Here is a 13,712-nt window from a genome sequence, read left to right as displayed (position 1 = left end):
AAATCTATTTTGAAGTCCGTTTTACTGTAGCTCTTAACAAGATACATATCCTATCACCTTCAAACTTGTACTCGTCTTCCCTCCCCCCCCCCCCCCACCTTTCTTAATCCGCCTTCCTCCCCCTTTCCTATTCGCTCCTGATGAAAGGTTTCGGCTGAAAACATCAACCGTTTATTCATTTCCAGTCATTCAGCCTGACTGGCTGAGTTCCTCAAGCATTTTTTGTGTGTTGCTCTGGATTTCAAGCAGCTGCAGGATCTGTGTTTATCTTTCCCCTTGGTTGCTCAGTTTTAGGTCCCTGTTTTGCAACTGTGGCTATGATTTATTCACTTGTTTGTAGATGTTTTAGTATCGTTGGTTGCTGAAAATGTGATGTGATAAGATCAGCACCTGGTTGCATATGAGCAGGGCAAACAGCTATTACTGTATGTACTGAAGTAAGGTGAAGACTGAAGAGAAAGGGTACAACAAATTAGAATGGGGAGGAATGCAAAGAAAATTAAAATGTTTAACTTTCAAATCTAACAATTCAAATAATATAGATATACGAGCAGAATTAGGCCATTTGGTCCAGAGTCTGTTTCACCCATTCAATCATGGCTGATCCTTTTTCCTTCCCCATCTCAGCAATAAGACCCATACATTCAATAAATAGCATTTGGAAAGCCAAAGAGTTTGACTGAAACTGATTACATGTGCCTCATGTTAATGATGTCTGACCTAAGATGTCCAAGTTCATTGGACTATTCATTGAAAAAAACTTCTCAGGTTTAATAACAGATACATGTACATATAATGTGTATATGTATTATAAATAAATAGAATTTTAAGTACAAAAATACATACTTTGAAACTTTAAGCAACTTTTTGTACTTAAAATTCTCATAATTCTCCAGAATAAAATTCTGGAGTTTGTTAGGAAACTCCAGTTTAGTTGCTGGATGGCAGCCTCCAAAACCTTGTAAGTCTCAGCCGTGCCCTAATATCTGCATTTCAAACAGTGGATTAGAAACTGGACTACAGTCAAGGTTCCCAAACTGGGGTCCACAGCTGTCTCAGTTAACAGTATGGCATAAAAAAAGGTTGGGAACCCCTGGTATACAGCATCTTTTGTTTAGATGGCGTAAATGGATCAGCTCGCAACTAGTCCAATTTACATAAAACACCATCATAATACAGCATCATTCCAATAGATTGTTAATGGAGTTTTGTAAGGCATAGTTAACTAGAAGGTGATGGTGCTCTTATGCTGCCTGTTACATGGGCAATTCCACAGCTTTGACTGGTGGCATACAGGAAGAATGATATCTAGTTGGGATGAAAAAGTGTGGTGGCTAGTGAAGCACAAAAATAATTGCACTAATTAATTTCCAAGGGTCTACAACTAAAAAATACAATTTGTTCCTGATCTCAAAGGTTTAAACAATGTCCTTTTATGGTGGGATTGTTGGGGGGAGGGGTTTGGCTGGAAAAATAGAACCAAAAAAGGAGACCGTGCTGCACACAACCACCTGGCTGCTTTTTACAAAGCATTGACTTAAATTCATAGGACAAACATAGCAGTAGGCAACATTTCTATTTTCAGATATTTCAACTTGAGAATTACAATACAATTGTAAATGGTTCTAGTTTGACAAGTTCAGGACTGGCCATTAACAACTTGTCCAGTATTTTTTAAAACTATCTTTCAAATTTTTATATCATTACAGTTCTTAAAAACAAACTATACTTTCATTTGCAAATTGTTTCAATTGGGAGCCCATAGAGTAATAATGAAGAAAAACTGCATCATTTTAACCTGCAGACATTCTATTTAATTGTCATGGCCAACAATAGCATAAGCCAAGATGTTTGTGATAAAATACAAATGTTTGTAGAAACATTGATTTATTCTGTATAGCAGCATATACACATGAGAGGGGGAAAAAAGGGAAATGGGCCAAGATAGGCCTTCCAAAACAACACAGGAAAGTGAGCATTTGCAAGTATCTTCTCCCAAAAAAAAATATTCAATATTGTGAATGTATTCCACTGTTGTAAAAAAAAATCTTCAGTTCCCAAGGAAGTCATCCAGCCCATGCTGTCCAAAAATGAATTATTTAGGGTAATTCCAGTTTTCAGCTTTTGATCCACAGCCTTGAGTTGCATTCTTGGTGGTCATCCAGATTCTTAGTTAAGAGTTTTCGGTCTCCACTACCTTTTCTAATGACTACTTATTTCAATTGGATGTGAAATATTTCCACACCACCTGTCCAACCTTTCCACAAATTCACAGGAATTGAGTCAGTAACTTTGAATTTTACTTTGTAGTTTTGGAAAAGGGTGAATTAGAATTTCTAGATGATCACATTATACAGAGTTGAAACCTCAATTTCTTTTAAAGCTTTAAGAAAAAATGTGACAACTCTGAAGGATTAACAAGTCACTACTTGTCTCAAGTCGAGTCACACATGTTCTTGTGACTTGTAATAAACACCTAACCAAACTGCAACACTGGCAGAACCCCATTAGATTTTGCAATTTTATGAACTTTAAAAAAAACCATCTGTAAGTTAGATAGAAAGACCAGTTCATTTAACAATGTCAATTCATATTAACAGCTTTGATCAAGATTTTATGTAAATATCTTACAACATTTAAATTCAGGTAATGGCTTGGAATGCAGACCTGGATTTTTGGTTGTTTCCACAACTGACATTATTGCACAGGTTGAAAGTCTAATTGTTTTGGAAGAGGAAGTATTCAGTGATCTAAAATGCTCTCCAGATCAAAGAGTGTGTCAGCTTTTCTTCTTTGTGATGTGACTGTGCTGAGCTGTTGTAAAACAAAATTCAAAGTCATAATCATTCTATGAGCTATTCACAATCACCAGAGAGACGGAAGGAGTTTTACTGAGGTTCTGCCAAGATAATCTTGTTTGATTGTCATTCACTATACATGAATACAGCCAAATGAAACAGTTTACCCTGCGGCCAAAGTACAAACACAGTACCAAGAGTCTCACACAGCATAATCTTGTACATGTTTGCTATCTTATCAGCAAAATGCAGTCACTCAAAAATATAGTCCAAGATCCAATACTCATTATAAATTTAATCCAAATTTGATTAAAAATGCTGAATTCTGGGTGAGGTATGAATTACTTTTTGACGATGAGGCAGAATTGACAGAGGGGCACTATAGAACCCTCGTAAAACAAAACATCAGGGAGTTTTCCCTTGATCCTCGTCATCTAATACACTAAGCTACATTTACTACAAAGAGGAGGATGGCCATTGTTGGAGATCAAAGATCATTGGTATTTCTTGGAACAGCTTCATAAATTCAAATAATTATAGCCATTTTATCATTTAACTTCTTTCTAATTATAAGTAGAATTGTCCACTGAAAGACTGCACAGTAATCCATTTCAATGCTATTCCCTCATCTATTGTAATGGAATTTTTTCTTCCCACAATGTTCAGTAGCACTACCAGTACTAAGCTACCAATATTCTGGGGATTATCAGCAAACCACAAACTTAATTGGAACAGGTATAAAAGTGCTGGAACTACCAGCATAGAGAAGTCTCTTTGTTATTAACCACTTTAAACATACGGTTCCCTCCACTACCAATGAACTCTGGCTACATTATGTATCATTTACAGGACATACTGTACCTGCCTGGTCCTGGATAATGTAACATTACACAGCAAGAGGGTCAACACATTTGCACTGAGAGAAGCTACATTTCAAGAATACTTTTTGTATTTGTTGAGATTCTCTTGATTTGTATTATATTCAGTAATTATCACAATCATTATGTAAATAAAACTGCAAATTGTTGCTAAATGCCAGTAGACCTTAGCTGTTGTGAGCTGGAAAATGTAACTTCATATCAAGATGTTTAAGTTCTATGCTACTCACCCAAGGAACAGAAATATGGATCAATAAGCAGGGCCTTGGAGAGCTCTGGCTGCGGCTGGTACTAGTGACATTAGACATAGAATTTAGGGAATAGCACAAGAGGAACAACTCTGGATTCTACGGACAATGGTACAGTTCAAGTAGCGGTGGTATTTGCGGAGGATGGGTAGGTTGCCTTTCAACACAGAAGGGACCAAAAGTCTTATTCAAAACATTGTTTTTTGTGATATTAATGCACATCATCTTATTTGAATTTGTAATACAATTACATTGTGCTTCAAAGCTTTAAATTAATGGTCCTTTAATGACAAACACAAAGTGAGTAATAAAATAACTTAAGAATTGACCATTAGGTTGTGAATTTATAAAAGTTCAAATGATTCCTTGAAGTATAAAACATTAATGGTTATTCACAATATGTAACTTATTGAAACAACAGTTAATAAATTATTGTCTTACAACTCTATTAAAATCAACCAATTATAGCCAAGATACAATTGTTATGGAATCAGTAATGGCAATTTTAAATTGAACAAATTAGTATGGAATCAATTAAATTTTACCCAAATCTATTAATTGGATTGAAATTTGCAGCCTGCATTCATATACAATTAGTCTATCTATTTTAAAATGAAGATAAACATACTTAGATTATGTGACATGTTATAGAACTCCTCTGGTAGCTTTCATGATCCAGTGCTCAGTCATTTGATGAACAGCTATAATTACTGAATTGCTGGATGTGGCAAATTTAATCGCTATTTTAAATTCATTCCCATGATGTGGGCATCATTGATAAATGCTACATTTGATGTCCATTCTGAATTACCCTCAAGTTGAGTGGCTTGCTGGACTGCTTTAGACAGGAGTTAAGAATCAACCACTACATTATTTACTTTTATATTTTTTTATTGTAAACACTGATTTCCTTTCCTATATGACACAATGCACTGGGTGCACTTTTACAATAATGTATTCATTATTTTGGTCACTATTATTGATTGCAGCTTTATATTTCAAAAATAGTAGTATTTGTTAACAAAAGAAAGCATATAGTATAGTCCATGCGGTTCTGCTACAATGCAATAGTTACGTTCCTTGGTAACCCCATGTCATAGAAAGTCATGTTATAGTAGAACTAGCTGCAGTTGTCTTTAAAGCAGAAGTTTACACAGGTTCTCCCAATCATGATCAAACTATAACCAATGGTGACTGTAATACAGTGTTCCCTAATTAAATCACATTATAACTGATTGGTGTTATGGAAAGGGGTTTCAGCACAACTACTTCCATTTAATTAAATTAATGGTTTGCGATTTAGTTATCACCACACTCAGTGGCCACTTTATTACAAATATCTAATCAGCCAATCATGTGGCTGCAATTCAATGCACAAAAGCATGTAGACATGATAAACAGGTTCAGTTGCTGCTCAGACCAAACATCAGGGTGCAGGAGAAATGTGCTCCAAGTGAGTCTGACTGTGGAAAGGGGTCACACAGGCTGGTTTGCGCATCTTATAAAATGCTGATCTCCTGGGATAATCATGCACAACGGTCTCTAGAGTTCACAACAAATGGCACAACTAACAAAAACATCCATTGAATGGAAATTTTGTGTGTGAAAGAGGTCAGAGGAGAATGGCCAGACTGGTTCAAGATGACAGGAAGGTGATAATAACTCAAATGACCACACGTTACAACAGTGGTGCAGAAGAACATCTCTGAAAGCACAACATGTCCAACCTTGAAGTGGATGGGCTATTGAAGCAGATGACCACAAACACACCTCCTGTACCCAATGAAGTGGCCACTAAACGTATACTGCCAAAAATATAGTCTAAAATTCAGGGGTTCCTAACCCGGGTCCATGGACCCCTCCGTTATAGTTGGAGTCTATCACATACAAAAGGGAACCCTTGGTCTAAATAGTGCAAGGTTGAATGGAATCTTCGTATCTAATTTTTAAACATTGGAAAGGAAATTGTTCTCAACTATCACTGCTATTACTAAACAGATACATTCCTTTATTCTTATTCCTTTTTTGTTTGTTCTTTTTCATTAATATAATAAATCAGTTATAATTTATGAGTTTAAAATCAGTTCTTCCTCCCAATCCAGACTATTAGCATTGAAGTATAGTCAGGTACCAATGTACAAGGAAAAGTGCACCAGTTAATTGACCATTAGAAACCAGAGTTGATATTTCTCCCCTTATTTCTATGTAACCCTGAAATTTATTCCTTCTCATCTGCTCATCAACATCTACTTGATTATTTTTGTTACTTTCACCACTTATCTACACAAAATGGTAGGTGGCAAAGGTAGTACAGGGCTACAGTAGGAAACTTTTGTCACATGGTGTGAGCAGAATTATCTGCAGCTTAGTGTGAAAAAGACTAAGGAGCTGGTGGTAGACCTGAGGAGAGCTAAGGTACCGGTGACCCCTGTTTCCATCCAGGGGGTCAGTGTGGACATGGTGGAGGATTACAAATACCTGGGGATACGAATTGACAATAACCTGGACTGGTCAAAGAACACTGAGGCTGTCTACAAGAAGGGTCAAAGCCGTCTCTATTTCCTGAGGAGACTGAGGTCCTTTAACATCTGCTGGACAATGCTGAGGATGTTCTACGAGTCTGTGGTGGCCAGTGCTATCATGTTTGCTGTTGTGTGCTGGGGCAGCAGGCTGAGAGTAGCAGACACCAACAGAATCAACAAACTCATTCGTAAGGCCATTGATGTTCTGGGGATGGAACTGGACTCTCTGATGGTGATGTCTGAAAAGAGGATGCTGTCTAAGTTGCTTGCCATCTTGGACAATGTCTCCCATCCACTATAAAATGTACTGGGTGGGCACAGGAGTACATTCAGCCAGAGACTCATTCCACCGAGATGCAACACTGAGCATCATAGGAAGTCATTCCTGCCTGTGGCCATCAAACTTTACAACTCCTCCCTTGGAGGGTCAGACACCCTGAGCCAATAGGCTGGTCCTGGGCTTATTTCCTGGCATAATTTACATATTACTGTTTAACTATTTACGGTTTTATTACTATTTATTATTTATGGTGCAACTGTAACGAAAACCAATTTCCCCCAGGATCAATAAAGTATGACTATGACTATATCATGGAATATGGAATCAAACAGAAACATGTTTATGGGGAGAAAAGACAAAGTCCACAGATAGCACCGCAGACTGGAATTGAAGCCAAGTCACTGGAGATGTGAAGCAGCAGCACTAACTGCTGTACCACCATACTGTCCTAAGGGAAACTTCTTCAGACTGTGATTAAAAACTTGTTTAAACAATTCATTTTTCCCCTTCCTTTTGAAATGATCAGGTAAAGTTCCTACAAGGATCAAACTTAAATAATTAGGCAATATATAAACCCCCCCCCCCCACTACTACAGACAATAATGTCCTGTCCAACCATTTTTCTAATGCAAAACAAGCATAGAGTAACAAGGCTAAAATTCATATTTTAACTATACCAAGGGAATAAAGTACTAGATTATGTGACATTATACATGAAAGCTGGGCCTAACATAGGGCATTAAATATTATATCTATTCACATCCATATATAAAAGTATAAAATGGGTGCCATGTTAGCATTGGTTCTTTTGCCACCTGCCTTCATCTTACATCCTCGACATGTTGTCCCTTGCAGCTGAAACAACTTTTTCTCTGTCTATATTCTTAAAGATTTTAAGTATGTTAGATCTCCTTCCAGCTACCTTTGTGGCAAAAACAATCACAGGAATGAGCATCATTAGAATCATTCCGCTAGATTTCTTCCACACATTTTCCAAAGCCATTACGCCGTCCCTAAAATGTGCTTGATACTGATGACAATATTATGGATGAGTCAGTGTTTTAAGTGTTTATCTTAATTTGTCTGTTGTACCCCTTGCCTCCACAATTAGATTCTACATTTTGTTTTAAAAGTACAAACGTTTGTAATTTCGCTTTATCCTGTTCACAAACCTGCAGAATATTTCTTGTATTTTATTTTATATTTGCTGTCAGATTTTCACGTGTGGTCTTGCCTCAAAACATTGGCAATTTCTTTCCCATCACAGATGCTACTGAGTTCTTCCAGCAGATGATTTACTCCAGATTTCAGCATCTGCAGTGTGTTGTCTTTGGTTAATCTTCAGGGCAGGGGTTCCTAACCTTTTATGCCATGGACCACTACCATTAACCAAGGACTCTGTGAGCCCCAGGTTGTGAATGCCTGCTTTAAGAAATCCAGCACTACGATAGTTTTCCAACTGTCACCTGCTCATTCTCCTAATCTGCCCAAGTCCTTCTGCAGACTCCTGCTTCCTCAACACTACCTGTCCCTTCACCTATCTTTCGCAAATCTATCACATCCACAAACTTAGTTACAAAGCCATCAATTCCATCATCCAGATCTTTAAAATAAACTGTGAAAAATAGTGGACCCAACACCAACCCATTTGGAACACAACTAGTCACTGGTAGTCAACCAGAAAAGGCCCCATTTATTCCCATTCTTTGCCTCTGTCAGTCAGCTAATTTTTTGTGCATGTTAGTATGTTTCCTGTAATACCATGAACTCTTATCTTGTGTAGCAGCCTCATGTGTGGCACCTTATCAAATGCCTTCTGAAAATCCAAGTAATCATTTCTCTATCCTGCTTGTTATTTCCCGAAAGAATTCTAACAGGTTATTCAGGCAAGATTTCCCCTTAAGGAAACCATGGTGATTTTGGCCTATTTTATTGTGTGTCTCTAAGTAACCCAAAACCACATCCTAAATGATGGACTGTAACCACATAAGTTAACTGGCTGATAATTTTCAGTTGTTTGCCTCCCTCCCTTCTTGAAGAGTAGAGTGACATTTGCAATTCTCCAGCCCTAAAGATTCTTGAAAGATCATTACTAATGCCTCCACAATCTCTTCATCTATCTTTTTCTGAACCCCAGGGTGTATTCCATCTGTCCATGTGACTGATCTGTCTTCAGATCTTTTAGCTTCCTAAGAATCTTAGTAATAGTGACTACACTCACTTCTGCACCCTAACACTCAAATGTCTGGCAAACTCTGGTGTCTTTCACAGTAAAGATTGGCACAAAATACTTAATCAGTTTGTTCACCATTTCTTTGTTCCCCTTTACTACCTCTCCATTGTCATCTTCCAACAGTCTAGAACATAGAAATCTATAGCACATTACAGGCCCTTTAAGTCCACAATGTTGTTCTGACCATGTAACCTACTCTAGAAACAGGAAAATAGAAGGCTATGCAGTAGGGAAATTCTAGGCTAAGCTCTCTATACCTATCTAAGAGTCTCTTAAAAGACCCTATTGTATCCACCTCTACCACCATCACTGGCAGTGCATTTTACACAACCACCACTATGTTAAAAACTTACCTCTGACATTCCCCCGTACCTGCTTCCAAGCACCTTAAAACTATGCCCCTTCGTGTTAGCCATTTCAGCCCGGGGAAAAAGCCTCTGGCCATCCACACGGTCAATGCCTCTAATCATCTTATATACTTCTATCAGGTCATCTCTCATCCTCTGTCACTCCAAGGAGAAAAGGTCAAATTCACGCAACCTATTCTCATAAGGCATGCTCTCCAATCCAGGCAACATCCTTGTAAATCTCCTCTGCACTCTCTCAATGGTATCCACATCCTTCCTGTAGTAAGGTGACCAGAACTGAGCAGAGTCCGGAGCACTTTTGCTTCACTTTCACTCATTATATATCTGGGAAATAAAAACTTTGGTATCTTTTTTAAGTTAGCTACCTTCATATTTCATCTTTTCTCTCATGATTGTTTCTTTAGTTGTTGCTGTTTTTTTTTAAAAAGCATACCAATCCTATAACTTCCCACTAATTTTGCTATAGTGTATGCCTTATTTATGCTGTCTTTGAATTGCCTCATCTTCCCTTTGGAATGCTTCTTTCTTGGGATGAACTGATCCTGTGCTTTCCAAATTACTCCTAAAAACCTCCAGACATTGTTTCTCTGTTGTCATTCGGGCTAGTATCCCCTTTCCATCAACTTTGGCCAGCTCCTTTCTCACACCTCTATGTTTCCCCTTACTCAATGGTAATACTGATACATCCAATTTTAGCTTCTCCCTCTCAAACTGCAAGGTGAATTCTATCATATTATGATCACTGCTCCAAAGTGTTTGTTTACTTTAAACTCCCTCATCAAATCTGATTCATTGCACAACCCCAAAACCAAAACTGCATTTTCCCTAGTGGGCTCAACTACAAGCTCCTCTGAAAATTTATCTCAAAGGCATGCTACAAATTATTTCTCTTGGGATCCGGCATTGACCTGATTTTCCTAATTTACATAAGAAAACCCCCATGACCATCATAACATTACTCTTTTTACATGTCCTTTTTAACTCCCTTTGTAATTAGTACTTCATGTCCTGGCTACTGTTTGGAGACCTGCATACAACTCCCATCAGGGTCTTTTTATCTTTGCAATTCCTTAAATCTTTGGTCAAGGTGGAACTCTTTAATTTTAACATTCTGTCGTGTGGAGGATGTGTCTTATTCTGCCTGTCATGTTTGGTTAGTTTAGAAACTGCAGATGCTTCTCCCATTGGTTAGCTGCCTGGTGTCTGGTTTCAAATATCCTGGATATACAGAAGAGCACCTGTGAGAGGTTCTCACTCTCTTCCTTTGTGTAAGGCAAGAGGTGCACATGACCATTGAGAAGGTATGCTCTGTGCACACTTTTAGCTAAGTATGTTGACTATTCAGCTTTGTAGTTTCTGTAACTTCAGGAACTTGAATATTTGGTCAAATTTTTACTGTTTGTAAATAAATGATTAATATATTTATTCGCAGTCACTGTTTTCTGTCTCACTCACCAGACCCGCGAACCTGATTCAATATTACATTTTGGCGCAGCGAGCAAGCAGCATCTGGTCTTTTGAACAGAAATGCATTTCTTTAAAAGGTTATTTGTAAGAGTGGATCCTCTGTTTGAGAGATGCAGAGTGCCAGAGTGGACTGATAATAGTGAGGGCTTTGGAAGTCTCTATAACCTACTGATAGGTATTGGAATGCCAGTAGATTGGTCAGACCAGTTAGATTTTGCCAGTGTTGAAATAGGACACCACATTGTCTCCATACTTAGATTGTTGGGTTTTCCCAGGATAAAGGATAGCCAGCGGAATGCTTTCTGGCTGTTTGCAGCCATTGTAAGACATCAGTATAAAACAACAGCAAGTCCCAAGAATGAATTTTACAATCTGTCAGCGCTATATTATTCTGAGAGAATCGCTATTGATGCCTCAGGATAGGGCTGCTAAGTTGAGAGATAAGAATATAGACATAGCACGCCAGTTAATGAAGCTACAGCACTTAGATGCTGGTTGGCAGCCCAACCCTTTTAAGGTTTGAGCCACGATGAGGCAGGGCGATGATCCTACTGTGGGGCTGGTGGATGGGGAGGCCTGGCTAGATAATGAAAATGAGGGAGAGAAGGGAGCAGGGACCCTTTGGTTTATCCCTCAAAATGAATGCCCTCTCCACCGTGTACCTGAAACAGTACGGGCCAACATGGGGGGGGGGGCACTGGCCTACGGCTTCTTCCTCTCAGGAGGGGGAGGGAGAGGATCAGAAATGGATGGTACAATGGATACCTTTGAGACGAGAGAGGTTAGGGAGTTCTCTACTATGAAATTAGTGAGTTTAAGGGATAGGTACAGATGAAAGTCTAGGGAGTCTTTGGCTGGGTGGTTATTGAGGATATGGGATGAGGGCAGGTACCGGAGTGAGCCTATCTAACACAGAGATGGGTACTTTAGGAAGCCTATCGTCCCAATATGTGATCAATAATGCTCTGAGAATGCTGCTTGCTTCCTCTGAGCATAATGCATCACTACAGGTTCGTATAATAGCTGCAGTTAAAGTTAAATATAATTCTCTTACTGAATGGAATTTAAAATTCCAAGTAGAATGGAGCACAGTGGGGGGGGGGGGGCACTAGTTCTACACCAACAAACACGAGGAAGTCTGCAGATGTGTGAAACCCGAGTGTGGCTTCACCTTGACAGTAGAGGAGGCCGTATACAGACATATCAGAATGGGAATGGGACATGGAATCAAAATGTGTGGCCACTGACATTCAGGTTGGAGGAACGACACCTTATATTCTGTCTGGGTAGCCTCCAACCTGATGGCATGAACATTGACTTCTTTAACTTCCATTAATGTCCCACCTCCCCTTTGTACCTCATCTGTTATTTATCTTTTATTATATATATTTTTTCTCTCTCTCCTTTTTCTCCCTCTGTCCTTCTCACTATACTCCTTGCCCATCCTCTGGGCTTCCTCCCTCTCCCTTTCTTTCTCCCTAGGCCTCCTGTCCGTCCCATTATCCTCTCATATCCCTTTTGCCAATCAACTTTCCAGCTCTTAGCTCCATCCCTTCCCCCCCTCCTGTCTTCTATCATTTCGGATCTCCCCCTCCCCATCCCACTTTCAACGTTCTACACCGGTTGGCCTATTGTAGAGTTATACCACGATAGCGTGGCCCACCAGAGGATATTGAATTAACTTCAGGAATGATAGGATACATGGTTTCCATGGTGGTTTTTCCCAATAAAAGAGGTAGTGTTGTCTTTAATAGCAGCAGCTGTTGGTCATCCTACAAGTACAGTGAATCAATTATTACAAGGTTTGGAGTATGTAAAAGAGGATGCACATAGAAGTACACAAGTTGGATAACTAGACAAAGAGTGGGGGATCCTGGATATCCTGTAAATAATTTTTTTATATATATTGCTTAATGCCAGGAGCAGGTAAATGAGGTTCCCACCCCCACCCTCCATGCAATGTGGAGGAGTAACTGTCCGGGGTAGCAAAAGAGGGAGACTGTTGAAGGGAGAGCGTTATTCTTCAAGCCCTCTACAGACAAGGGCTCTTTTTGTCCTCTGCCAGATTCCTCGCATTCCATTCAGGACTTCCTACAAAGGGCCATGGTTAATGCAAGGGGATCTGGATGGGGGAGGGGGGGTGTAGTGGTGTTTAACAACTCATTGTTGTAGGGAGAGTGTCATCCATCTTCCCTGTAAATAGAGTGTGAATGATTTGAATGCAAAAATGTGAGGTGTGGCCACACGCATCAGTTTGCGTGAAAGAGAAAAAAGACTTTGTCTTTAAGAGACTGTCAATGTGTTGGTCCCTTCCCAGTTGCTTTTTCCTAATCAGTTGTTTTCTGATAAGTGTGCTTTCTCAGTGAGAAATTAATTGTTTTAAACTTTATTTCCATACCAAATTTTAATGAAGAGGACTACAGCCTGGGCTTTGTGTTCTGAATCTGCTATTTTGTTTCTTGAGTTTGTTTAGTCTCTTACTTTGTTTCTTGTTTTTTTAAATCTGTTACACATTTACTGTGTCTTAATCTTTTACTTTGTTATGTGTTTCCCCATGCAACTGGTTTTAGGGATGATTCATTTCATATCGGCCACATGAAATTTAAGTTTCAGGGTAGAAACTTGGGCAACTTTATTCCATCTTTGCGATGCCCACATTTGGGGAGCAATTCTAGTAGTTCTGTTGTTTATGTGTTTTCTGAATATCCAGTGACTAATCATGAGTGACACACATCAAAGTTGCTGGTGAACGCAGCAGGCCAGGCAGCATCTATCTGTAGGAAGAGGTGCAGTCGACGTTTCAGGCCGAGACTAGTCCTGACGAAGGGTCTCAGCCTGAAACGTCGACTGCACCTCTTCCTACAGATGCTGCCTGGCCTGCTGCGTTCACCAGCAACTTTGATGTGTGTTGCTTGAAT

The 13,712-nt window shown here is 39.2% G+C and overlaps 1 protein-coding gene across 10 annotated transcripts in view; it reads right to left on the bottom strand.

Moving 5' to 3' along the window:
• Positions 1–1,496: 1,496 nt before the first annotated feature.
• Positions 1,497–13,712, bottom strand: part of sclt1 (sodium channel and clathrin linker 1) — a 91,551-nt gene continuing 79,335 nt past the window's right edge. For 9 of the 10 annotated variants that reach the window (XM_072256255.1, XM_072256252.1, XM_072256251.1 and 6 more), the window contains one exon: positions 1,497–2,814. In XM_072256255.1, coding sequence (XP_072112356.1) covers positions 2,743–2,814 — 72 coding nt within the window. In that variant the 3' untranslated portion in view covers positions 1,497–2,742. The remainder of the gene's footprint in view (positions 2,815–13,712) is intronic. The other variant, XM_072256260.1, reaches the window with a different exon arrangement.

The sequence above is a fragment of the Mobula birostris genome, chromosome 4, assembly GCF_030028105.1.
Source record: "Mobula birostris isolate sMobBir1 chromosome 4, sMobBir1.hap1, whole genome shotgun sequence".
NCBI lineage: Eukaryota > Metazoa > Chordata > Chondrichthyes > Myliobatiformes > Myliobatidae > Mobula > Mobula birostris.
This window is presented reverse-complemented; position numbering and strand designations above follow the sequence as displayed.